This window comes from Sus scrofa, chromosome 7 (assembly GCF_054392235.1).
Source record: "Sus scrofa isolate SSC_HxYL_T2T_F1_AM1 chromosome 7, Sscrofa_HxYL_maternal_Yorkshire_Landrace_v2.0, whole genome shotgun sequence".
Lineage (NCBI taxonomy): Eukaryota > Metazoa > Chordata > Mammalia > Artiodactyla > Suidae > Sus > Sus scrofa.
The window spans coordinates 126417327-126443688 of record NC_139389.1 but is presented as its reverse complement, the minus strand read 5'-3'; the positions used below and the strand labels follow the sequence as shown (position 1 = coordinate 126443688).

At 45.0% G+C, this 26362-nt stretch overlaps 1 protein-coding gene across 1 annotated transcript; it reads left to right on the top strand.

Moving 5' to 3' along the window:
* Positions 1–5212: 5212 nt before the first annotated feature.
* On the top strand, positions 5213–25847 carry DDX24 (DEAD-box helicase 24). Its single transcript, XM_021099653.2, has 9 exons — positions 5213–5269; positions 6549–7268; positions 15199–15717; positions 17039–17192; positions 17479–17994; positions 19950–20025; positions 22162–22350; positions 23625–23754; positions 25296–25847. The coding sequence occupies exons 2-9, from the start codon at positions 6554–6556 to the stop codon at positions 25565–25567; spliced, it is 2571 nt and encodes an 856-aa protein (XP_020955312.2). The 5' UTR covers positions 5213–5269; positions 6549–6553; the 3' UTR covers positions 25568–25847.
* Positions 25848–26362: the final 515 nt, after the last annotated feature.

The window sequence follows — 26362 nt, the reverse complement described above, 5'->3', positions numbered from 1 at the left end:
GACCCCTTGGAAAGTGTGACCCGAATCCCTTGGAGTTTGAGGGATGCTAGGACAGGTGTCTGAGTTGGACCTGTAAAGGCTAAAGGCTCGAGAGTATGGCTGGCAGGGCTTCCTGACAAAGGAGGGCAAGGGGGCCACCCTGGGGGTGAGCTGCCCCTTTAAAGTTTGTGACCCTTTCCCATGAACTACACTGGGAACAGGCAAGCAGAGTGGGAAGTGCTGAGAACCAAGTCACAAGCAATGCCCAGACCCTCCCCCCCAAAAAAGTATATACATATATATATATACACACACACACAAAGTTTTATATATATAGATAAATATCACATTTATCTACATATAACTATATAACTAGTTATATATATAGTTCCCTGGTGGCCTAGCAGTTAAGACTCTGGCATTATGACGGCAGTGGCCCAGGTCACTGCTACAGTGTGGGTTTGATCTCTGGCCCTGGAACTTCTGCATGCTACAGGCACTGCCAAACAGACAAACAAACAAAGCAAGCAATGCCCAGAGAGTCGAGGGGAACCCAGGATGGGTAGATTGTTGGTGTGCCATGGCCAAGAACAGAATTGGAGGTGTCCAGCCAGGGGAAGCTCCCCTTTGTCTAGGACCCTGCAGGTGAGTGACCTCTGTGGATAGGAGGGTCCAAGAGCCTATAAAGAAAGCATTTTCAAGCTGCCCCCCACCTCCACCCCAGTCAAAGCTCCACAAGAGGTCTTTGTCTCATTAATCCACGTGTTACAGCACTCAGAGCATGAGTGAGCGCCCAGCAAATTTTTGTTGAAAGCATTCCTTTTACGTAATTAATTTATTTAATTTTTGCTTTTTAGGGCTGCACCCGTGGCATATGGAGGTTCCCAGGCTAGGGGTCGAAGTGGAGCTGCAGCTGCTGGCTTATGCCACAGCCACAGCAACACCAGATCTGAGCCGCGTCTGTGACCTACACCACAGCTCAAGGCAATGCCGGATCCTTAACCCAAGGACTGAGGCCAGGGATCGAACCCATAACCTCACGTTTCCTAGTCGGATTCATTTCCACTGAAAGAATTCCTTTTAAAGTAGCTTTTCCAATGAATCCCAAGGCTCCCCTTATACAGGTTGGAGGTGGGTGCTAGGGCTGATAGTCATAAAATTGTTAGCCCAAAGGGGCGTGGCCAATAGCTCTCTTTGAAGTGGGGGTCCTTGTTGCCCACTGTTCTTGGCTTTGATATTTGAGATTTCTCCAAAATAGGAACCCACGGCATAAGGAAGTTCCCAGGTCAGGAATCTAACCTATGGCACAGCAGTGACAATGCCATTTCTTTACCTACTGAGTCACCAGGGAACTCTAAGCAGAATTGTTGGGTGCCGGGGTCCAGTCCCAGCAGCCAGGAGACGATGAACAGGAGGAGGAGCTACAAACCGGCGTGGAAAGAATTGGAGCCAACTCCCTCAGCAAATGCTGCAGATGACCCATTTATTGAAAGGAGAGCATCAGCTTTTATACATTTTACTCTTGTGCATGATTATACAAAACAACATGTGCTAATTTATTATTCAAAACACAAAACAACAATATGTGCTAATTTATTATTCAAAATTGTTCTTTTAGTTTTAGATTTTAAATGAAGATTACATAGAAAATACATGCAAACTGTACTTTTATTCTTAGAAGATAAATGATTAGCTAGCAGAACAATAGGTATCTAATTTTTGCTTCAGCATGATTTGGCATAAGGTGATAGATATTCTTGCCTCAAGCTACGTGTTGTGCTCCTATAGCAGGCATGAGCAGCCATTAATGGGGAGTGGGGTATTTACCCATGGCTTGCTTTGAGGTCAGGCTGACCTCAGACCATTAGCAGGTCGTGGGAACATAAACTGTCTTATATAAACTTTGTCTATAGTTATATATACCTTTATTAATTATCAAATCTATAGATCAAAGAATCTTTCCAATTATTAATAATAATTTCCACCTGCTGGGTCCCAACAGGTAGCGTTTATTGTGGAAAAATATCTCGCCTTATAGTAGCCACAATTGTTGGGCCATGGGCAACACCCAAACCACCCCCTAACCTGTCTCCATGGGAATGGACCAAAGTCCAACAAAATTCCCAGGCTTACGTGGCAGTTCTGCTTAATATTTACCACCTACTATTACTCCACTGAAGGGAAACTTCCCATTCTTAGGAAAGTTGTTTATACATAGTTCAATTGTTTTCAACCTATTTGGCAAGGGCTTAGGTTTATAAGTAGGTAATGGCCCATATTTGGGTGGAGGTTCAGGAATTTGAGAAGGTTCCCATTTTATGGGCCAAGAATGACTTACAACACACATTAATGTCAGACAGGAAAGAAGCGCAAGAATAGAAGAGGAAATCATTTTTTCAGGAATTTTTACTAAACAGGATCAGCTGGGAGATTCTTCGAAACTGCTTTGCAGTTTCAGTTTCTTCAGCCTCTGCTGTAACTTTCTTACAGTTAGACCTCACGCAGGATTATTCTTCTTAGCCACTTTGTGGCTCCCAGCAGTTGGGGTTTTTCCTCTTCTTTTTATGGCTGCACCAGCAGCATATGGAAGTTCCCAGGCTAGGAGTCAAACTGGAGATGCAGCTGCCGGCCTACACCACAGCTACAGCAATGCAAGATCCGAGGCTCATCTGTGCAACTTGCTGCACCTGGTGGCAATGCCAGGTCCTTAACCCACTGAAGAAGGCCAGGGATCAAACCCACATCCTCAGGGACACTATGTCAGGTTTTTAAGCTGCTGAGCCACAATGAGAATTCCCAGAAGGGGTTTTAACATAAGGAATTCGCTGCCTCCAAAACTGCTCCAGGATTGGAGGAGAAGGTTCTAGGCTGGGCTTCCAGCAATGAACACCCTACCCTCCCAGAGTGATGATGAAGAACTGGGCCACCAAGGATGCTGGGACTGCTGCCTTGATCAAGAACCTGGATACTGAGACTTCACTTTAGGAGCAAACTACCTTGTATGCTCTGTGCCTGTAAAATGATGCATCTCAATCAGGTAAGTGCCCTTACAGAACTGGTGTTGCAAGGGACTCTGGGGAATGTGCCACTTTCCATCCCTGAGGGATCACAGCAGGGGATGAAGCAGAGAGGAGTGAGCACCTCCCAATAGCTTGTCCAGAAAGTAAATAACTAAAAATATCCAGTTTGCATGGGGCAAGGAAAGGTGAATCCTCACACCTTGCTGGGTGGGATGTGATCAGATGCACACTTTATGGCTGGCAATACGGAAAATGTGGTAAATGCTTTCCTTCCATTTGACTCAGAAATACTCCTTCTTTGCATTCATCGCAAGAAAAGAATCAGGCATGCTCATAAAAACATCTTCACACGAATGATTATCACGGTATTATTACAGACAGCAAACGTCTGAAACAACAGGAAATTAAGGACACAAAATTTTATACCTCCACATAATGGAATCCTATGCAGCCACGGATGGTAGCGTCAAAGACAGGTTGATCATTAAGTGAAAGATGTTTGAGCTCAGGGACCTTTGCACTCGCTCCGTCCAAGAAAACACCTGGGAAAAATTCTGGCCATGTGCTACCATTGTTATTGTTATTATTGGCAACAGTATGAATTTTTTTTTTTTTTTTTGGTTGTTTCTAGTTTTTAGCCATTACAAGTAAAGATGCTATGAACTATCAACAGATGCTATGGGACTAGATCAGTGCTCTGTCACTTTTGGTGTTGGGTTCAACGACAAAAGTGGAGGGGAAGGAGCCTGTTCTTAAGCTAAGCTCAACTGTCTTAGGGGGAAAATAAAACCAGGCCTAAAAAAAGGATAAAAAATCAACATAACCCAGCCGAATCCACACTTGCAGACTCCTTCTTGTGGAATAGGCTCATAAGTTCCCAAAGGCAAAAAGCCCCAAAGCCACAGACTACATGGCTCAACAAAATGATCCCTGTCGATGAAAAACCAAGCACTCCCCTGCGCTGGGCTTGGGGGGGTGTGGGTCTTGCTTGCTCAGAGCTCCCAACCACTCTGCTAGTTAATACACCCTGCTCGCAATCTCATTGCTCCAGCCTCTGCCTCCTTCTTCCCCGACATTCTAACAAGCTGCTCATTCATTCATTCAACAAATATCTATAGCCCGCTAAGTGAGCCAGGCATTTTGAGGGATGCCAGGATGAATTTGTGGGCATTTCCTGAGGAGCTTGCTATCCAGGAGGAGAGATAAGAAAGTAAATCTCAATCTGATGCAGAGTTGAAAATGCTATTCACCACATTGAAAGCTCTGGGAATCCTGAAGGAGATGTTTGATTAAATACATTACAAGCCTGAATTACACTTTATGCAACCTTGGGTACAAGTTTCAAACAACATTCTGCAAGGAAATTCAAATTTCAAGCCACTTCAGCCTCAACACGTTCATATTTTAAACTGGATATTGAGCAAGGGTCTTAAAACTGGTTTTGAGACAATTTTCTTGCCAGATCTAAGACCCCAGAAGCAGCCTGCTTTGGAGAGTGAGGAAATTGGCACCCATTGTTTTCTTCTAAGTCTAAAACAGACTCAGAAAGAATGGCATTTTACTTATTTATTTTTGTCTTTTTGCTATTTCTTTGGGCCGATTCCGGAGCATATGGAGGTTCCCGGGCTAGGGGTCGAATCGGAGCGGTAGCTGCTGGCCTACGCCAGAGCCACAGCTACGCGGGATCTGAGCTGGGTCTGCAACCTACACCACAGCTCACGGCAACGCCGGATCCTTAACCCACTGAGCAAGGCCAGGGACCAAACTCGCAACCTCATGGTTCCTAGTCGGATTCGTTAACCACTGAGCCACGACGGGAACTCCAAGAATGGCATTTTAGTATCGTATCCATAATAATCAGGAAAACACCCAGTTTTATTATGAAAAAATAATGTGTAAAGAAAACAACATCTGGGAGTTCCAAATACAAAGAATACAATGCATTCCCGAGCCTGAGCTAACACAGAAGCACTCGGGATGCAACCCAGCCGCTACCTGTTGCGCCTGCTCCCTAAGCCCGCAAGGAGAACCAACCCTAGCTGCGCGGAGAGTCGTCCTTCCGCTCTCTCCACACCCCCGAGCTGCAGAAGTCGGTCCGCGCCGCAGCGAATCAGGTTGCGGCGTTTAGAACGGGGCGGGACTTCCTGCCCCGCGTGCGTGAGTGCAAGCCCCGCCCCGGAACTGCAGTAGACGCTGTCTCACAGGGTTGGCGCGGCGGTTGCTGAGGCGGTTGGTCGGCGTCTGAGGAAACCGTTGCGGCGTCGTACACGGTGAGTACCGGGTACAGGTGGGGCCGGGGCCGGAACCCGAGAGGGGCTGAGGGCGGGCTCCCATCGCGGGCCTCTCTAGGCCATTGTGTTCTCGGGTTCCGAGAGGGCGTCAGCCGGCCCTCCGCTGGGGGCTCCAGCTGAGGGGGCGTCAAGGCTCGGCGGCCTCGGTTTGTCGGTTTAGTGCGCGCCAGTTGTTGCTTGAGACGCGGAGTGAGCGCTGGTCCCTAGGCCGGGCGTCAGGAGGAGGGACCCTGCGGGTTACACTTTGAGTCCTCGCCCCCATGTGCCTCATCCCCCCCAACCCGCCAGGCTTGATCCGGGTTGTTTGTGATCGCGGTGTAGGCGACGCGGGGGTGAACCTTGGTTGCGCGTTGCGTTGCTTTCCTCGCGGGGCGCCATGCTAAGCCGCTCTGGATGTGCGTCACCTTTTTGTCTTCGTGTGACGATCCAAGGACGCGCAGACCCTCAGCATCCCCGTTTTCCAGACGAGGAACTGAGACTCGTAGAGGTTAATAACGTCCACCCCAGACCCAGAGCTGACCAGTGGCGAGTTCGGATTTGAATCAATCCTTTTGCGCTTTCCAGTATTTTTTTCTTTTTTCTTTTTTCCCTTGGCCTGTCTGAAAAGGGAGAACATGAATTGAGATCCAGTCAAACAACTTGTGCATAAATGGTTTTTATATCACTTAAAAATGCAATGAAAAATCTGGTTGGGTTTTAAGCCAATTGGCAAAGGCCAGAGTGGTGGCACAGGCAGGTGCCCTGTTGGGGCAGGGCTTGAGAAGAAGAAAGCTTTGTGCACTCTTAATAAAGCTGGTCCCCTCACCCCCAAGACCCCTTTTAGATTCTTATTCTGCCTTCAAAATGGCTTGAGTGTGGCAGGCTTCCATGCTCTGCATTATTGCATAGGATATTTTGTGACTTAGCTAGTATAAACCTCTCTGCCTTCAAAAAACATGCGGTTCAGAGGATTAAGCAGAACCTGCTACTGCCACAAAAGCAGTTAGCATGAGATCTGGAATCCAAACCCGATCTAGGTCATAAGTCCTTGCTCTACCTCCTGTGTCTCCTCTGTTCCAGGCCAAGCTACCTGCTGTGTGGGTATATTTCTTTCCTTCTTTGATCTTCTCTAGCTGGGAGCATCAGCATTAGAGGCATTTTCGGGTCCTTAACTGCTTTTCAGGGCCTGATACTCTATAGGCTGCATAGAAAATATTTGTTGCCTCAAAACTTGTGCTTTTCATTTGCCAATCTTATGGACCATTTCTCTCCTTTTCAGTAACCATGAAGTTGAAGGAGACAAAATCAAGGCCAAAGCCACCAAGCTGTGGCAAATTTCAGAGGAAGGGAATCAAAGTTGTGGGAAAATGGAAGCAGGTGAAGATTGATCCAAACATGTTTGCAGACGGACAGATGGATGATTTGGTTTGTTTTGAGGAACTGACAGATTACCGGTTAGTCTCCCCTGCCAAGAATTCCTCCAATCTCTTCTTAAAAGAGGAGTCCAAGAAGAGAAAGGCACAAGCTGTTGCAGAGGGAGAGGAGGAAGGAGAATCTAGCTCCTCAAAGAAAAAGATGAAATTGAAGAAGAGTAGAGATGTGGCAGCTGAAGGAACCAGTGTTCAGAAAGAGTTTGGGGTCAAAGATCCTGAGCCAGAGCCCCAGGGAGATAGCACAGTTTGTCCTGATGCAGAGGTAGGGGAGATGGCATCAGAAAGCCCAGCGCAGACTGTTCCAAAAAAGAAGAAAAAGAAAGGGAAAAAAAAAGCAGAGCCTTCTCAGGGTACTACTCCAAAAGTGTCTAAAAGAGCAAAGACATGGATGCCTGAAACACATGATCACAAGGCAGATGTATCAGCTTGGAAGGATCTGTTTGTACCCAAGCCAGTTCTCCGAGCACTCAGCTTTCTAGGCTTCTCTGCCCCCACACCAATCCAAGCTCTGACCTTGGCACCTGCCATTCGTGACAAACTGGACATCCTTGGGGCTGCTGAGACAGGTAAGGGCATCCGTATCTGGCCAGGGTAAGATTGCTTCTGAATTTGACTTGTGACTGCTAACAGGCTGGATGGCTGGGAAGAGGGGAATGTTGGGAACATAATCACAGATGCAGTTTTGATTAGCACTCAGCTAGTTCTGGGTTGAAACATGCCACTGCCTAATTGGTGCCCTAGGCAGTATCTTTCTGAGCCCTGTAGACCCCATTATAAAATGGAGATAGATAATAGTACCCACTTCCTTTGCTATGTGGGCTAAATGTAAATGTCTACTAAATTTATATGTTTACACAATAGTAAACAACCAGCAAAAAAACAAAAAACAAAAAACAAAAAAAACGAGTAGTAATCTAAAATTTACACATTTCATTGTAAGTGACTAGCAGATGGGAGTTTTTTCCTGTTCTTGAGCATTTTTTGTAATGGAGGAGGAAAGTAGGGCTAAGGTCAGTCCTCTGGAGAGGTTAGGTCCTCATTAGTGTAAGAAGTGCTTTAAGTCTCAAGAATTGTCCAAAAATAAAAGGGCTGCCTTGGGAATTGGTGAGTTTATTGTCATAGGAAGGATTTGAGTGTGTGATAACCATTGGATGGATTTTGTAGGCAGTTTTGGGCAGGAGGTGACTTTTGGGACTAGGCATTGTTTAAAGATACCTCATTTTCTGGGCCCTTTTAGACTTTGCGGGGCAAAGACAGGTTGCCACACCCTGGGGAGACTAAACTACTGATGGGGGAAGGAGCTTATATTACCTAGAACTGTTAGTTCAACTTGACCAGCAATAACCAATAGAAATATGTATGTAATGTGAGCCACATATGTAATTTAAGATTTCCTAGGAGCCGTATTTTAAAAGGTTTTAAAAAAAAGTGGAAATTAATTTTAACAATATAACCAATTATGTAATAAATATTTCAGTGAGCAGTTAAGGTAAAATTATTGAGATATTTTACATTCTTGTATGTGGCTAGTGGCTTCTGTGTTGCATAGAATTAGACCATCTAGACACTTTGTGCCTTGGATTTCTGGAAGAGTGGTTGGGAAAATTGAGGTGAGGTCCTGTCTAAGTCATAAAGATGGAAGAGCGAGGAAACCCCTGGAAAGGGGAATGGAGGTAACATAATAACATACATTTTAAATGCATTGTGCACTGTGTTACACGCATTACATTGATGAACTCAGTTCTCACAACCACCCTCAGGTAGGTTCCATTTTAACTGATGAGGAAACTTGGCCTCACAGAGGATGGACACTGTCTCTAACTGTCCCACTGAAAGTGGTAGCGCTTGGATTCCAGACTGCCCAAGTGCTGTTTAACATTCTGCTACAGTACTTTGGTCTGTGCAGAGAGGCCTGGAGGCAAAGGCGAGGGGTGAACCACTGTGGCTAGAGACTGACATTTGGTCTGATACACACACCTCCTGTCAGGCTATTTCCATGGAATGCTGGGAATCCACAGGTTCAAGACTCAAAGACTCTCAGGGCTGTGGACATACTGCAGCCACTGCAGATAACGAATATACCCCCTACTCCCAAGTGATACTTTGGACCCCTCTGTAATCCCTCCTTTCCTAGGCCCCTCTCTTGGTTCAGCCACGGGCAACCTCTAAGAGGCCTATCATCACTATAGATTAGTTTGCATTTTCCAGATTTTTAAAACGGAATCATGCAATATATATTTTTGAGAGGGAGCGTGTCTGCTCTTTCAACCAGCATATTTTGAGATTTAGCCACTTTATTGCAAATACCAGTGGTTCATTTCTTTATATTGATGAGTAGTATTCCAGTGTATGGATATAGTACAGTTTGTTTATTTGTTGATGGATAGTTCTGTTCTTTCTAGTTTGGGGCTATTACAAGTAACTATCATAAATATTGACTTATCAGTCTTTGTGTGGATCTGTGCTTTGATTTCTGCTTGATAAATACCTAGGTGTGGAATGGCTAGATCTTAGGGTAAATGTATCTTTTTAGGAGTTTTCTGAAGTGATTGTACAATTTCACATGTTCACCAGATTATGAAGGTTTGAATTGGTCCATGTCCCTGCTAGTACTTGATATGGTCAGTCTTTAGTTTAATTTAGACTTTAAAAAAAATTTTAGCATTATTTCCTTGTGGCTTTAATTGGTGTCTCTCCAGTGACTAGTTGAGCAGCATCTTTTCAAGTGCCTAATTGTTGTTTGTATTATCTTCGATGGTGGTGTCTGTTGAGTTCTTTGCCCGTGTTTTTAATTGGGTTGTTGTTTTTTCTATTATTGAGTTCTTTATATTTTTTAGGTGCACTTCCTTTATCTTATATGTGATTTGCATTTTTTTTTTTTTTTTTCCTAGTCTGTGGCTTATCTTTTCATTCTCTTTACTGTGTCTTTCAAGAGCAGGAGTTATTTCTTTATTTGTTTATTTTTTGCTTTTCAGGGATGCACATGTGACATATGGATCTTCCCAGGCTAGGAGTCGAATTGGGCCTACAGCAGCCAGCCTACGTATGCCACAGCCATAGCAACACCAGATCCAAGCCGCATCTGCAACCTATACCACAGCACACCGGATCCTAAACCCACTGAGGGAGACCAGGGATCAAACCCACATCCTCATGGATACTAGTCAGATTAATTACTCTTGAGCCACAACCGGAACTCCCAGGAGTTACTTCTTTTGATGAAGTTCCAATTATCACTTTTTCTTTTATGGGTATGCTTACCTGAGAATCCCTTCCCTACCCCGAGATGCAAAGATTTTCTCCCATTTTCTTCTAGAATTGTGGTTAGTTTTAGGTTCTGTTTCACTGTGATCCTTCCTGTGCTAACTTTTATGGTGAGAGATACAGATCAGAGTTTTGCTTTGCATATGGCTAAAGAACTATTCCAGCACTGTTTGTGGAAAAACTACTCTTTCTCCACTGAATTGCCTTTGTATCTTTTTTGAAAGTCAGTAACCACATAGGTTGGGTCTATTTCTGGAGGCTTTTCTTTCCCATTGATCTATTTGTTTATCTTTACTGTTTTCCCAGTATCTCACTGTGTTGGACATAGTAGCTTTAGAATAAATCTTAAAATCAGATAATGTAAGTCCTCCAACCTTGTTCTTTTTAAAAGTTACTTTGGTTATTCTAGGCCCTTTGCATTGCAATACGAATTTTAAAGTCAGTTTGTCAATTTCTAAAAACAAACAAAAAAACCATCTGGTATTCAGATTGGGATTGCATTGGTTATAGAGCCATCTGAGGACATGACATCTGGACAATATAGAATCTTCTAGTCCATGAATGTGATATATCTCTCCATTTTTTTAGGTCTTCAGTTTTTCTTGGAAATGTCTCCTAGTTTTCCATGTATGCACATCTATTAGCTTTATCCTTAATAAGTATTTCATATTTTCGATGTTCCCGTAAATGATAATTTAAAATTTCCTATTTTTGATTGTTGCTAATAAATACAAATATGTGTATTTATGTATTGGTCTTGTATCCTGCAACTTTCCTTTTTTTTTTTGTTTTGTTTTTTTCTAGGGCCCCACCTGCGGCATATGGAAAGTCCCAGGCTAGGGGTCTAATCAGAACTGTAGCTGCCAGCCTATTCCAGGGCCACAGCGATGCGGGACCTGAGCTGCGTCTGCAACCTACACCACAGCTCACGGCAACACCAGATCCTTAACCCACTGAGTGAAGCCAGGGATCGAACCCGCAACCTCATGGTGCCTAGTCGGATTCGTTTCCATTATGCCACAATGGGAACTCCTTTTTTTTTTTTTTTTTTAAGATGACAGGACTTTCTGCAAAGCTGATGATATCATCCAGTCTGGATGCTTTTGTTTAGTTTTGTCTTATTGCACTGGCTAAAACCTCCAGTACAGTTCGAATTGAAATGGTATATGGGCATTATTGCTTAGTTCCTGATCTTTGGGGAAAAGCATTCAGTGTTTGATCATTAGGTGTGATGTTAGCTGTAGGCTTTTCATATATGTCCTATATCAGGTTGAGAAAATTCTCTTCTGTTTCTCGTTTGCAGAAAGATTTTTTATAAGGAATGGTGGTTGTATTTTTTAAAATGCCTTTTCTGCATATATTGATATGTGTGTTTTTTTCTTTTTTGTTTTTTTGATAATGGTGAATTACATTGATTTTCAAATACTAATCTAAAATCAAATTCTTGGGATAAACTGAACTTAGCCCTAGTTTATTATCCCATTTGTACATTGTTGGATTGATTTACTAAAATATTGTTGATAATTTTTGAGTTATGTTCATGGGATGTTGATTTGTAGTTTTCTTTTCTTATAATGTCTTTGACTGGTTTTGTAATCAGAGTGATTCAGATCCCAGAATGACTTTTGAAATCTTCTCTTTAGTTTTCTGAAAGAGTGTGTATAGAATTGGTATTCTCCATCCTTATATAGTTAGTAGAATTCATCTGTGCCTGCGCTTATATTTATGGAATACTTTTTATTTTTATTTTTATTTATTTTTTTGTCTTTTTGCTATTTCTTTGGGCCGCTCCCGCGGCATATGGAGGTTCCTAGGCTAGGGGTCGAGTCAGAGCTGTAGCCGCTGGCCTACATCACAGCCACAGCAACACCAGGCCCAGGCCACATCTACGACCTATACCACAGCTCATAGCAATTCCAGATCCTTAACACACTGAGTGAGGCCAGGGATCGAACTTGCGTCCTCATGGATGCTAGTCTGATTTGTTTCTGCTGAGACACGACGGGAACTCCTTGAGTAGTAGTTTTCTACTTACAGTTCAGTTGGTCTTTGTTTTGTGTATTTCGAAGCTCTGTTGTTAGATGCATAAATGTTTACTTCTGTATCCTCTAAATGAATTCACCACTTTTCATTATGAAATGGCCCCCTTTTTCCCTGATGATGTTTTTGTTTTAAAATCACCTTTGTCTGGCATTAATATAGTTTTTCCAGCTTTATTTTGATTAATGTTAGCATGGTATGTCTTTTTCCATACTTGTACTTTTGTTCTTTTTATGTCTTGGTATTCAAAATGAGTTTCTTGTGAGCAGCAGGTCTTGCTGTTTAATCTAATAATCTGTCTTTTTTTTTTTTTTTTTTTTTTTTGTCTTTTCTAGGGCCACTCCCGCAGCATTTGGAGGTTCTCAGGCTAGGGGTCTAATCGGAGCTATAGCCGCCGGCCTACGCCAGAACCACAGCAACTCAGGATCCGAGCCAAGTCTTTGACCTATACCACAGCTCATGGCAACGCCGGATCCTTAACCCACTGAGCAAGGCAGGGATGGAACCCGCAACCTCATGGTTCCTAGTCGGATTCGTTAACCACTGCGCCACAGCGGGAGCTCCCATTAATCTGTCTTTTAATTGTGTTGAGTTACTTACATTTAAAAAGATATTTCAATAGATTTCAAGCAAGTCTTCTCTTAAACATACATGTTACATGATGTTACATTCCCAGAATATGTAGTAACATCCTATTTAGAACATTTTTTATTCTTTATTTTTACATTTTTTAATTAAAGTGTAATTGATTTACAATGTTGTGTCAGTTTCTGCTGTACAGCAAAGTGATCCAGTCATATATATGTATACATTCCCTTTTTTTTTTTTTTTTTGGCTCTTTAGTGCTGCACTTCTGGCATATGGAGTTTCCCTGGCTAGGGGTCTCTGGAGCTACTACAGCTCCTGGCCTACACCACAGCCATGCCAGATCCGAGCCACATCTGCAGCCTACATCACAGCTCATGGCAACGCTGGATCTTTAACCCACTGAGTGAGGCCAGGGATCGAACCCGAAACCTCATGGTTCCTAGTTGGTTTCGTTTCCGCTGCACTGCAACAGGAACCCCTTATATGTTCCCTTTTTAGTATTATCCTCCATCATAGTCTATCCCAGGAGATTGCACATAGTTGCCTGTGCTATACAGTAGGACCTCATTGCTTATCCATTCTAAATGAAGTAGTTTGCATCTACTAACCCCAGCTTCTCAGTCCATACCACTCCCTCTTCCCCCATGCCTTTGGCAACCACAAGTCTGTTCTCTAAGGTCTTCTGCCCATTTTTCACTTAGGTTGTTTGTTTTGCTGTTGTTGTGTTGTTTGTATATTTTGGAGATTAAGCCCTTGTCGGTACATTTTCATTTTTTTTTTTTTTTTATGGTTTCCTTTGCTGTGCAAGAGCTTGTAAGTTTGATTAGGTCGCATTTGTTTATTTTTCTCCCATCCCATCCTTTGCTGTGAAAAAGCTTGTAAGTTTGATCAGGTCCCGTGTGTTTATTTTTGTTTTTATTTCTGTTGCCTTGGGAGACCAGAGATGATTTACATTTAATGTGATTATTGATAGTGATTGGGTTTTAATCTGTTATTTTGCTATTTGTTTTCCATTTCTTCCAGCCATTCCTTGTTCCTTTATTCCTCCTTTTTTTTTTTTTTTTTTTTTTTTTTGCCATACCTGCAGCATGTGGAAGTTCCTGGGTCAGGGATTGAATCCGCTGGATCCTTAACTTCCTGTGCCACAGTAGAAATTCCCCCTTATTTCCTCTTTTACCCTCTTTGGATTGAAATTTTTTTGTGTAAGATACCATTTTATCCTTTTTATTGTCTTATTGGCTATAACTCTTTATCATGTCCTTTTAGAGGTTGCTTTTGGGTGCGCAGTGTATATCTTTAATACATCATAGTCTACCTTTAAGTGATAATATACTACTTTGTATACAGGACAAGAACCTTACAAGGGTATATTTCCTTTCTTCTCTCCTTTGTGTTTTTTGTTGTATGCTTTGTATGTGTTAGAAATCCCCAAACACATTTTTATTACATTTGCTTCAAATGGTCAGTGGTTTTTAAAGAAGTTTTTAGATAAAGACATTTAAAAAATATTTATCCATGGTACTGTTTCTAGTGCTCTTCATTCCTTTGTGGAGCACCAGATTTTCAGCTAATGTCATCTTTTCTTCTGCATGAAAAACTTCTTTTAATATTTTTTGTAGTCCAGATGTGCCAATGATAAATTATTTCAGCTTTTATATACTTACAAAAGTCTTTATTTTGCATTTGTTTTGAAAGAGATTTTTTGCTGAGTGTAGAGTTCTAGATTGTCAGGTTTTTTTTTCAAGTCTTCAAAGATGTCATTGTACTTTTTTTAGTGTTTGTCGTTTCTGATGAAAAGTGCTGTTTTTCTTATCTGAAGTTTTATGAGTCTGTTTTGCTCCCTTTTGTTATAGTTCTTGCTTATAACACCTTATTTCCTTGTAGGTAAGTTATTTTATTTTGTTTTTTTAACTGAGAGCTGCTTATTTTCCTCTGAAAATTACCTGTAAGAATTCTTCTGAGGGCTGTGAATGAAAGTTTCTCCCTCCAGAGATTATTTAATTGCTTCTGCTTGGGGCATTTTAATTTTAGAACCACTTTAAATTCTCAGCCTAAGGTGTTTTGTCCTGTTTGTTTTTGACCACACAGATGATATGAATACTTGGGTTCTATATACATTCAAAGGCCACTTTGAAAAAATGTTCAAATATAGGTAAAAGTGTGCTGCTTTAAAAATTTCTCAAAAACTAAAAGTTTCCTTTTATTCCCTCCTTCCTCATCAAAGAAGTCTTGAGAAAGTATTATAGATTTCCATTCCTTAACCCTCAACTTTATGTTCTTTCACAACAACTATAAAACACACACACACCAAACTTTCCCATCTCTTTATCGTTTCATTGTTTGGACATTTGTCTCTAGTTAATGGTGACCTCAGCTTTCAAGGCCAGTCTGTCAGACTTTTCCTCAGACTCCTAATTATAGGTGCCCTCTGGTTGCAGTGCTGTAGGGAGACCTCTGTAGGGTGGAAGGAGTTTTGGATTGGGTCAGGGTGATACTTGGCTATTTTAGGGTCCCTTATTCCATGTAAAGGCTAGAACCTCAGGCAAAAGTACACACATCTGTTAATTCACACGGTTTTTGTCTGTTTTTTGTTCTGCTTCCAAGGAAGTGGGAAAACTCTTGCCTTTGCCATTCCAATGATTCATGCAGTGCTGCAGTGGCAGGTGAAGAAGAAGCCTACCCCAGTTCTAAGTACCACAGGAGCACCACCTGAGGAGACCAGTACTGAGCCTGGAGCTGAGATAGGCTCACCAGGCAGGGCTGGAACGGAGTCTGGAGCTTTGCCTGATAAGATTGGAATTGACAGTGAAGCACTTCCCAGTGAGGCTGGAGCCAAGACCAGTGCTACTACCGCAGACCAGGTGCTGCCCTCTCATGATGCTGATGATGCTGGTGAAGGACCTTCTTCCCTGATCAGGGAGAAGCCTGTCCCCAAGCAGGATGAAAACAAGGAGGAAAAGCTTGATGAAGAGCATTCCAGAGAGTTAAATCAAGAGCTGAACAGCAAAATTGCCACCTCTGAAGCACATCCAAAGCGTCCCCTGCTTGGACTGGTTCTGACTCCTACTCGAGAGCTAGCCGTTCAAGTCAAACAACACATTGATGCTGTGGCCAAGTTTACAGGTGAGGTTTAATTCCATTTAATATTTCCTAAAGGGATCCTGATTCTGGGGTGGCAGAGGTGAATGAGCTGTGGCTCCCGCTCTCTAGAGGGAACCTTTCTCATATGCTAGAGAATTAAGCCCTATAGGAGTTGTTTGAGTGGCTCATTCTTAATTCGCCCAAGGATGATACACAGCTAATGCTATTCTAGCAGCATAGAAAATTAATTTATTGGATACAGTGGATGCTTAGGGCAGGGTTTGGCAAACCACAGTTTGGGTTTTGTTTTTATAAATAAAAGTGCCGCCATACCCATCCATTTGCATATTGTCTGTGGCCACTTTTGTACTGCTAAAGCAGAGTGGAATGGGGTAGTAGTAGAGATCATTTAGCCCATGGGGCCAAAAGTGTTATTTATATATATATGTTTTGCTTTTTAAGGCCGTACCTGCGGCATATGAAGGTTCCCAGGCTAGAGGTCGAATCGGAGCTGTAACTGCTGGCCTACACCACAGCCACAGCAATGCCAGATCCGAGCTGTGTCTGCAACCTACACCTCAGCTCACAGCAGTGCTGGATCCTGAACCCACTGAGCGGGGCCAGTGATCAAACCTGCAACATCATGGTTCCTAGTCTGATTCGTTTCTGCTGAGCCACAATGGGAACTCCAAAAGTGTTTAATATTGAAAAAGTTTGCTGACCTCTGTCTTAGGGCATTAGAACTTAATTCTCTAGGGAATTCCTTGGGAAGGGCTGCACAGTAGGGATTTCAATTTTATAATGAAAGGAGCAGTTATTTACTAAGCTTGTTCTATGTGTGAGACATTTTACTAAGCGCTTTGACTGCATGTTTTTTTGGTGTTCCCTTCACACTGGATACCTTTGAGAAAGCCTCCCCTAGAGAGAAGAAGAGAACATGAGGCCTTACAGGCGATCCAGATGAATTCTAATTGGGAGGCGTGGGCGGGAATTCCTAGGGGAGCTGTGTCACAGCTGCAGGTTACAGCTTTTCCAGCACTGTGGTGTACCACTGCTCAGTTTTCCAGAGCTTTGGACGTCAGCCTGCCTGGGTTCCCATCCAGCCCTGTTGTTGTAGTTGGAGGGGACAGAGTAGGAAAAACTGAGGTAGGGAAGTAGGCAGTGCCTAGATCCTTGAAGACTTGAGCAGCCTTCTAGCGGTGGCATCAACAGGTCAAGGCCAGCTCTTAGCACTCTCCTGGAGTGGGGAGCTGTGCTGGTGACTGGCAGCCTCTGCTCATCTGGGGGTGCCTGTGTCAGCAGTGGAAGAAGAAACAAGCAGTCAGACTGAATAACAGTGTCCCTTATGTTTTGTGTACCCTAGGCATTAAAACTGCTATTTTGGTTGGTGGGATGTCCACGCAGAAACAGCAGAGAATGCTGAACCGCCAGCCTGAGATTGTGATTGCCACTCCGGGCCGGCTGTGGGAGCTAGTTAAAGAAAAGCAACCTCATTTGAGCAACCTTCGGCAGCTCAGGTGAGAGACAGTGCCTCCTCCTTTCCCCTGCCCCCTGTTGTGAAGTGGGCTTGGGGTGACGTGGTGGTCTGCAGTACCTCCTCCCTGTCACAGAGTGCCATGGTGTGGTACCAGCCAGACTTTGGCCTTTAGAAAACCAAGCATGTGTGAGGGAGAGTAGTAGAGGGCTCTGGTGGTGGTGGTTGTGTTTGTGTTGGGGGGGGTGGGGTATAGGGTTGTGTTTTTGTTGGGGGGGGGTGGGGTATAGCGTGTGCTACCTCTTACCTGGCTCTGTCCGGATCTCTAGGTGCCTGGTGATCGATGAGGCTGACCGGATGGTTGAGAAAGGCCACTTTGCTGAGCTCTCACAGTTGCTAGAGATGCTCAATGACTCCCAATACAACCCAAAGAGACAGACACTTGTTTTTTCTGCCACACTGACCCTGGTACATCAAGCTCCTGCTCGAATCCTTCACAAGAAGCACGCTAAGAAAATTGACAAAACTGCCAAACTTGACCTCCTCATGCAGAAGATTGGCATGAGGGGCAAGCCCAAGGTCATTGACCTCACACGAAACGAGGCCACGGTAGAGACACTGACAGAGACAAAGATCCATTGTGAGACTGATGAGAAAGACTTATATCTGTACTACTTCCTGATGCAGTATCCAGGCCGCACCCTAGTGTTTGCCAACAGTATCTCCTGCATCAAACGCCTCTCTGGGCTCCTCAAAGTCCTGGATATCATGCCACTGACCCTGCATGCCTGCATGCACCAGAAGCAGAGGCTCAGAAACTTGGAGCAGTTTGCTCATCTGGAAGAGTAAGTCAGGCCTGTCCTCAGACTAGCCATTGGGTCAGGGTTGCCAGGATGGTGGGGTGACGATGGTGGGAAGTTACTGTCTCTCTTGGGGCCCTTATCAGTAGAAGGTAGCCCTTTTTTGCACAGCGTGAGGCAGGCTCACTCTCATGTTCATTCGGTTGCTGGTAAGGCCCCTAAGAAACTTCTTTAATGATGAGTGATGGTGACAGTAATACCTGCTATTATTATTGAAAACTTAACAATAGAGGAAGTATTGTGCTAGCATTTTAGATACATTATTACATTCATTCACTTTTGACATCCTTGAGAAGAAGCAGAATAGAGTCATGGCTAAGAGCACAGACTACCCGAGATCAAATCCAGGGTGTGCTACTTCTAACTTGTCAAATTACTTCTTAATGTTTCAGTTTTCTCATAGTTAGTGTAATAGTAGAAGCTATCTCAGAGGGCGGTTGTGAGGAGTAAGTGGATTTATGCACATGAAGTGTTTAGAATGATGCTTGGCACATGGTATGTCTTTGCTAAACATTTGCTTTAATGCCGCTTGTGATTATTATTTTATAGATGAAAAAAGTAAGGTCGAGAAAAGCACATCAGCTTGCTCAAGGTTTCTCACCTTGGAAGTGGTAGAACTGGGCCTCAGACAAGTCTTTCGGTCCCCAGAGCTCATGCTGTCATGTCCGTCTGCTTTGGCGCCAGACTGATGCTCAGACAGGCATCAGGGTGCAGATTGTCAACATGAGGGCCTGGGGAGTTGAGCCTGACTCTGAATTGGCTTCTGCCCACAGTGTTTGCCAGTTATAGGTTACAAATTAGTTTCTAGAACAAGTGGTTTACCTCCCTTCGAATGTTGGTAAGTAGAGTTAGTAGTTTACTGGATCAGAAGTTGGCAAAATATAGCCCATGGGCCAGATCTGACCGATTGCCTGTTTTTATAAGTAAAGTTTTATTGGAACATAGCCTGTTTATGTATCATCCGGGGGTGCTTTTGCACTATAATGGCGGAGTTATAATTTCAACAGACATCACCCACAAAACCAAAATAATTTGTTCTCTGGCCCTTTATAGGAAAAGTTTCCTGACCTTGACCCAGAGCAAAGGTTTAACATTTTACAAACTTTAGTTTGCATTGTATTCCATGGCCCTATCTCAGAGATACAGGGAGTAGGGACCCTGAAGGGCCTAGAATCATAAGCTTTTTAAGACATACCTCAAGGTTTTTTTGACTCTCCTCAAACTACACATAAAGACACATCACCCAAAACATATTATCAAGTGCTTACTGTAACCTGTACAGCACTGTTCCAGGGGCTGGAAATAGAACAGTGAATAACGCAAAGTCCCTGCTGTCGTGGCATTTACCTCCTAGTGGAGGGAGACAGTAAATTGAAAAGTAAGTATATGGTTTGTCAAGTGGTGCTAAGTGTGGAGACATAAAGTTGTATGGGAAGTTACATGGGCTCTGGGTGTGTGGTCTGGGAGGCTTTTCTCATAAGGTGCGATTCGAGCAGAGAGTGGAAGAAATTAAGGAAATGGGAATATCTGAAAAAGACCTTTTATGGCGTCAGGTGCACTAAATGCAAAGGCTTGGAGGCAAGAGCAGGTTTGGCGTGTTTGAGGAAGAGCAAGGAGAGCAAAGCCGTCAGTGTGCCTGGAGGGTTGCCAAGTAGAGTACGGCCGCACCGAATTCACTTTCATTATTGCAGAGTGTGGCTTGTTGATGGTGGCCAGGGAAACCCAAGTTTGGATCTTGGCTCCCCAACTGAATAGCCATATATGTGCCTTGGGAAGCTAATCTCTCTGAGTCTTGGTTTCTTCGTCTGTCAAAGGGAGATAATAGTACTGTCCTGTATAGAGTGTAAGGATTGTAGTGTTTAGAGCACTCATTTGGTGGTAAGAATTCGTTTAATGATAGCCGTTGGTTATTATTAATGAGCTTTCTCTCTCCACCACAGTTGTGTTCTCCTGGCGACAGATGTGGCAGCTCGGGGCCTAGATATTCCTAAAGTCCAACATGTCATCCATTACCAGGTAGGGACGTCAGAGAATTTGTGGGCATCTCCTAGCATTGAATGGGGAATTTTTAAAGCCAGGGTTGGGGGAAGGAGGAAGGAGAAGGAGGAATTGTTGGTCAAGGCCTCATGCAACAGAGAATACCACTGGCATCTAGTGACTGACTGGCTGCTGCCACTTTGGGAACGCTGTGGTGAGGTTTATTCTCCAAAACCTCCTGACATTGTCTGATGTCAGGCAGTCCCTCTCTCTCTGACTTGGGCAGCCTACTTAATATTGGCAGGTTAGAGCCTTTGATTCTTCCATGAAATGGGCATAAGTTTAGCATGTCAAATGGGTACCTTGGTGTAGCAAAACAAGAGTGTGAGAATTTTACGTCCCACCTGGGCTTAAACCCTCGTTGTGTAACCCCGAGCAAGTTGTTTGGTTTCTTTGTACCTCAGTTTTTTCCTTTCTTAAACGACAGTGTCAACTTCTTAAGTTCTTGTAAAGTGAAGTAAGTCATTATTTGTGAAGAGTTTAGAAAGTCAGGTGGCACATCATAAGCACTTCATAGATGTTAGCAGCTGTTGGCATTAATATTAGTGCATTAATAATCTTTACCTAGTAAAGATTGGCACAGAGTGGTGGTTGAGAGTATGAGCTCCAGAGCCACACTTCCAGCATCTGAACACTTGCTGGCTGCTTCTTAATGAGTTTGCTTTGGGCATGTTCCTTAGCGTCTCTGCTTTCAGCATCTTTGTAACTTGGGAGTAATGCTGACTACCTACCATACCCCATAGGGTTATCACAAGAATTAAATGCACTGATGCTGATAGATCACCTAGCACAGTGTAAGTACTCAATAAATGATAGCTGTGCTGGTATGATTATTTCTCCTTTAAAATCCTCCTGGCTCTTAACAGTCTTTTAGGGTGCCAATTCAATTTAGCACATCTTTATTCCTTTTTTTTTTTTTTTTTTATTCTTTCTCTTTTGGGGGAAGAGTCTGGATCAGTCTTCGTCAGAAATATCCCGATAAACCAAATACAGTTCTAGCTCTTAAGAAGTATCACATCCACTAGGGGCGGGGAGATAACCACAGGCATAATTTAAGGTGGAAGATATTAGAAAGTTGCAAGATACAATGGGAGAGAGAGGTAGTTTGGGAGGTTCGGAGGTTAGAAAGTGCTTTCCGAAAGCTGCTCGGCATTTAAGGATGGAGAGGATGGGGCACGTGGAGGAAGGAAAGGAAGGAGGAGGGAACATGTGGCAGGGGCAGCTGACTGGGAGCCAGGAGAGGGGTGGGTACCAGCGAGGAAGGCGGAGAATGGTAACAGCTGTTCACGATGGCACTCAGAGCACCGCATTGGAACAGTACGGAGCGTCACCTGGGCTCAGTGGAGAAGACCGTTCTTGATTAGCGGTGTGTACCCTGGGTGTGGGGGAGGGAGGGATCGGCAGCCCCCACACCACCTTATCTGTATCCTTATGCTAGATCCAGTAGATAGTGGAGTGGAGGCAGCGTAGCCCTGGGGTTAGGTGGCTTTTGGAACTGACGGCTTCATTTCGAGTCCTGGCTTCACTACTTAGTTGGGTAACTTAGGGGATTGCTTATCATCTCTGTGTTGCAGTTTGCTGGTCAATAATATGGATAATCACCAGAGCACCTCCATGTTACTGTCGTGAGGAATAAATGGGCTAACATGCTGAGTGCTTAGAGCTGTAATCACTCTAAATGTTGGTTACGATTACTGTCATCGATTGTCCGTGTAGAGTCGGTGAAGAACCATTGGAGTATCTTTAGGTAGAGGGGCATCGTTATGGGCAGAGCTTTGACTTGGGAAGATGACCCTGGCAGCTTTGGGTTGGGTTGGGGTGGGGGGCAGGTAGGAGGACTAGAGACCAAATAAGTGACTGCCATTGCCCAGTTGAGTGGTCATGAGGGCCTGAACCAGGACAGGGGGGCAGAGTCTGTACAGAGAACGGGCTGAACCCAGGGATAGTTTGAATGTGGGCCTTTGGGAGAAGAGTTAGATCTGTCCATGGTGCTGGAGAGGTGTCTAGCGGCCTGGCTGGGAGGGAGGAGGGTTCCCCATTGGGTTGTTGGCCCTGAGGGGAAGATCGGTATTTGGTGACAGCCATGTGTTGTCCTCCTGGTTTCTCCTTTGGCAGGTACCTCGTACCTCAGAGATTTATGTCCACCGAAGTGGTCGAACTGCCCGTGCCACCAATGAAGGCCTCAGTCTGATGCTGGTTGGACCTGAGGATGTGATCAACTTTAAGAAGATTTACAAAACCCTCAAGAAAGATGAGGACATCCCACTGTTCCCTGTGCAGACAAAGTACATGGATGCAGTCAAGGTAAAAAGAAAAGTTAGAAGTCTGGTGCTAATGAGGGGAGGGATTGTGCTGCTCCCTTACTTTGCTGTGAAGTTCTTGCAGTACCACCCTTGGAAGCTAATTAATAGCTCTGCCAACAGCTAAGCAAGGAGATTTATTTAAAAAAAAAAAAAGAAGAAGAAGAAGGTGGGCACTGTGTCTGGTAGAGGGAGGAAGGGGCGAGTGGCCAGAGTGAGGAATTTTCCTCAGGGGCCCTTTCTTTACTGTGCCCCTGAAGCCTCCATCATCAGTCTCCTCCACTGGGCGGGGGCAGTGAGCATGGCTGTCCTAGACACCGCCCTCCCCAAACAGATGGATGGTTGTAGAGACGTGAGGTCACTGTGTCTTGCTGAGGCAGAAGCTAAAGGTTTGTCACATCCCTGAAGCAGATACCCGTAATTCCTACCTTTGGGGTTTTATTTTAACTCAGTAAACATTCACTGAGTGGGTGCCACTTACTATGGGCTGTGTCGTTTTGGTGTCTGACACACCATAGCCCATAGTTCTCCACTGGCTCATGAGGCAGGCTGAGTCCAGGCTGAAATCAGGTACGAATGGAGCACTGTGGACTGGCGGGTATATGGATATGTTGGTAGGAGACGCAGGCAGAGTTGGGATGAGGTGAGGTAGGGATGGAATTCCAGGAATTGAGGGAGCAAAAATCTTGGAAAGGTTCAAGTTCTTTTGGCTCCCCTGGCTCAAGAGGAGTGCTAGTTGGGGGAAAATGTGGTAGGAGATGAATATGGAAAAGTGGAGACCGCAGGGAGGGTTAGAAGCCACCCTGGTTTCCCATGGCTCCTTTCCCGCACATCACAAGATCTTGCCCATTTTGTTGGTGTATCCTGTCACTGGTCTGGCCCCAGGACCCATGAGAGGGAGAATTGAAGTGTTTTTGGCAAAGGACAACATGGAAGGGGTGATGGGGTGGGGTTAGGGTTTCGGGGGAGGGAGACGGAGCTCCTTTTGGACCCGTGTAGATTGGCAGTCCGGCCAACCAAGGTGGGCTCCCAGGAAGAGGGCTGTGCAAGTTTGTTTGGAAAGCCAGCGCTTGTGATTCGTGTGTACACACTCAGGAGCAGCGACTGCCCTGTGTGCTTTAACCCGGAACTAAAGCAAATGCATGGTGTTAGAGCTAAGGTGCCTTTCACTGAGCACTGATCTTAAGAGCTTTTTTCAAAAGGTAATTTAAATGAGACTTTTCTTCCTAGCGGCCTGAAGCCTTTGTCAGATGAATACTTTCTGTTCCTTTTCCATAGGAGCGAATCCGTTTAGCTCGGCAGATTGAGAAGGCGGAGTATCGGAACTTCCAGGCTTGTCTGCACAACTCTTGGATTGAGCAGGCAGCGGCTGCCCTTGAGATCGAACTGGAAGAAGAAATGTATAAGGGTAAGGGGCCCGCCAGGGGGACCTGAGGAAGGGTTTATTCAGCCCTTTTCTTTGTTTCTCCCTTCAACTTTTGTCTGTTGGAACATCGCCACTACTGTGGATCCTTCAAAATTGGCAAGACACCTTTTTCTTCTTTGTGACAGGCCCTAGTTCCTATGAGCCTAAAGCCCTGGGCCTTTGTTCCCCTCTGTCATCGTTTGTCTGGCGCCTTCAGTTCCCTCCCTCATGTGGAGCAGCAGTGGCGTGACGCTGGTGCAGGCTCTGGGCCAGACCACTCATGTTTGCCAGCTGCCCGTCCTGCACCAGCTGTGTGGCCAGGCCAAGTTACTGAACCTCTCTGTCCTATCTAGGTGTTGTCTCTTAGAAGAGGCCGAGCATGGGGTTGAAAGATGGCTTGAGTTAATGAGTGTAAAGGGCTTAAAACAGTGCCTGGCAAATAGAAAGTATGCAATACATTTCGAGTATTATTATTACTATTATTTTTGTGTTTTGTCTTTTTTTAGTGTCGCACCTGTGGCATATGGAGGTTCCCAGGCTAGGGGTCTCAATTATTATTTGTTGCCACTTGTCTTCCAAGCTGACAGAGCACTTCTGCATCATCTCAATTGACCTTTTCCAGTCTTGTGACGTACACAGCAGGAATTGTCCTTTTACACTTGGGAACTAGAGGTTCATAGACGTGATTTGTGCAAGGAAATAGCTCCTGCACCAGGTGTTTCCTGAGCGCCTGCTCCAAACCTGGGCCAGGGACTAAGGATTCAGGGATGAGTCTGTGTGGTTTTTGCTCTAGGAAAGATCTTGAGTCGAAGAAGTGGTAGAACCAGTAGAACTGACACCAGAGTTAGATCCAGTGCTCTTTCCACCCCTTGAGTGGGCAGCTCAGCTAGGGTGCTGGTATCTTGGTGGTAAAGCCAACAAATTCAGAGGTAGACTCACGGCTCTTTGCTTAGCATGGAAGCCGGCAACCAAGCCCCTGGGTGCGTGGTCCTCCTGGTAGCTCAGGTTTGGCACTAGGCCTGTGATGCACGAGGCCCTGGCTTCCCTTCCTGAGGACAGGCTGGCCTGGAGCCCTTTGGCTGTGTCCATCCCTGCAGGTGCAGCCACAGTGCTTGTGGGGAGATGCGGGAAAGCTGGACTGCATAGGTGCATTCACTGTCTCCTGAGGGGTTTGTAGCCCTTTAGTCACCAAATTTCAGGTGACGAGTAGTTGGATCACAGGGAGAAAACGTATCTTCAAGTCAGGAGCCTGGGGTTCTGATCTCAGTTTGAGAGCTAGTTCTGTGACCTCCAGCGAGTGACCTGAGCTTCATCAACTGTAAAATAAACTTAGAGGGTTTTCGTGAGGAGGAAAGGGCAGAGTGGCCCTGAGTGGCACTCCTGAACTGTGTTGCAAGTTAGCCAGCACTAGCTTCTGCAGAGAACTTTTGAGCCCTGCCTCACCAAAGAGTTCCAGAATGCTTTTCATCACGAGTTATCCATCAAGGGAAACAAAATGCTCCTCAAAGTCATAGTAAATACGATCTATTTTGAATTGTTTCAAGGAGGAAAAGTTGACCAGCAGGAAGAGCGTCGGAGACAGAAGCAGATGAAGATCCTGAAGAAGGAGCTGCGCCAGTTACTCGCCCAGCCGTTGTTTAAAGATGATCTGAAAACCAAGTATCCAACTCAGTCTGGCCAACCGCCGGTGCTCGGGTCTGCCCCAAGGAACGCTGAGTCTGCGCTGAGCTGCCTCTCCAGACAGAAGAAGAAGAGAAAGAGGAGGCCAAAAGAGCAGCAGCAGCAACAGCCACAGCCAAGCACAAGTGCAAAGTGAGCCCCCAGGTCAGAGTCTGGGTGACCGTGCACCGCGTCTGTGTTCTCGGGTTGTGTGGGAACCTCCCACCTTGCATTTCCCTCCACCGTCAGCCTCGCTTACAAAAATCTCCCTCTCTCCACCACTGCCCCCCAACCCAGTAGCAGGGGAGACCTCATCCAGATTTGTGTTGTTTCAGAGTAAGAATTCTGTGTAGCAGTTTGTATATTTCTGCATTCCAGTGTTTACAGGCTTCTTGTATGTTTAACTGGATTTCTGCAATTAAAGACCATGGTCAGAACCAGTGTATTATCTTGAATGTTTAGCCAGAATGTGAGGGGCACTGTCATAGTCCTGTGGCTGCAGGATGCACATGGGGTGTGTCACCCCGCAGCACAGCATTGATGGAGCAGGAGGCCGGTGAGTTGCACAGACCCCTGTAGTGTCATTTCTGCCTGTGTCCCTGGGAGTGCGTTCCTGCCATTTTGTCTCCACAGCAGAATCCTAACAGCTCCCTGGCTCTCACAGCCATGGTTCTGTCTGAGCCTCCCTGGGAGGTGGGCAGGGAAGAGGTTGCCATCCTGGGGTTCCAAGAGAACATAGCTTCCTTAATGTCACCAAGCCTCATGTGGGGAAGCCACTTGGTAGCAGTATGCTATACCGGGCAGGTGAGGTGCTCGGGATCTGGCCCTGGCCCTGGCCAGTCTCTCCAGCCTTGTCTCTGTTCCCCTCTTCTGAGTGACAGAACTGGTTGCCGCCCATGGCCTTGTGCACCCATTCTCTTGCCCTGAGCCTTTGTACCAGCTTCCCCCCCCA

What these genes read in the sequence shown, in the direction of transcription:
- DDX24 (XM_021099653.2), top strand. Translation starts at nt 6,554, where the DNA reads ATGAAGTTGAAGGAGACAAAATCAAGGCCAAAGCCACCAAGCTGTGGC. An exon ending in CCTTGGGGCTGCTGAGACAG is followed by an intron (nt 7,269 to 15,198) that starts GTAAGGGCATCC and finishes TCTGCTTCCAAG; the next exon opens with GAAGTGGGAAAACTCTTGCC. An exon ending in AACATGTCATCCATTACCAG is followed by an intron (nt 20,026 to 22,161) that starts GTAGGGACGTCA and finishes CTCCTTTGGCAG; the next exon opens with GTACCTCGTACCTCAGAGAT.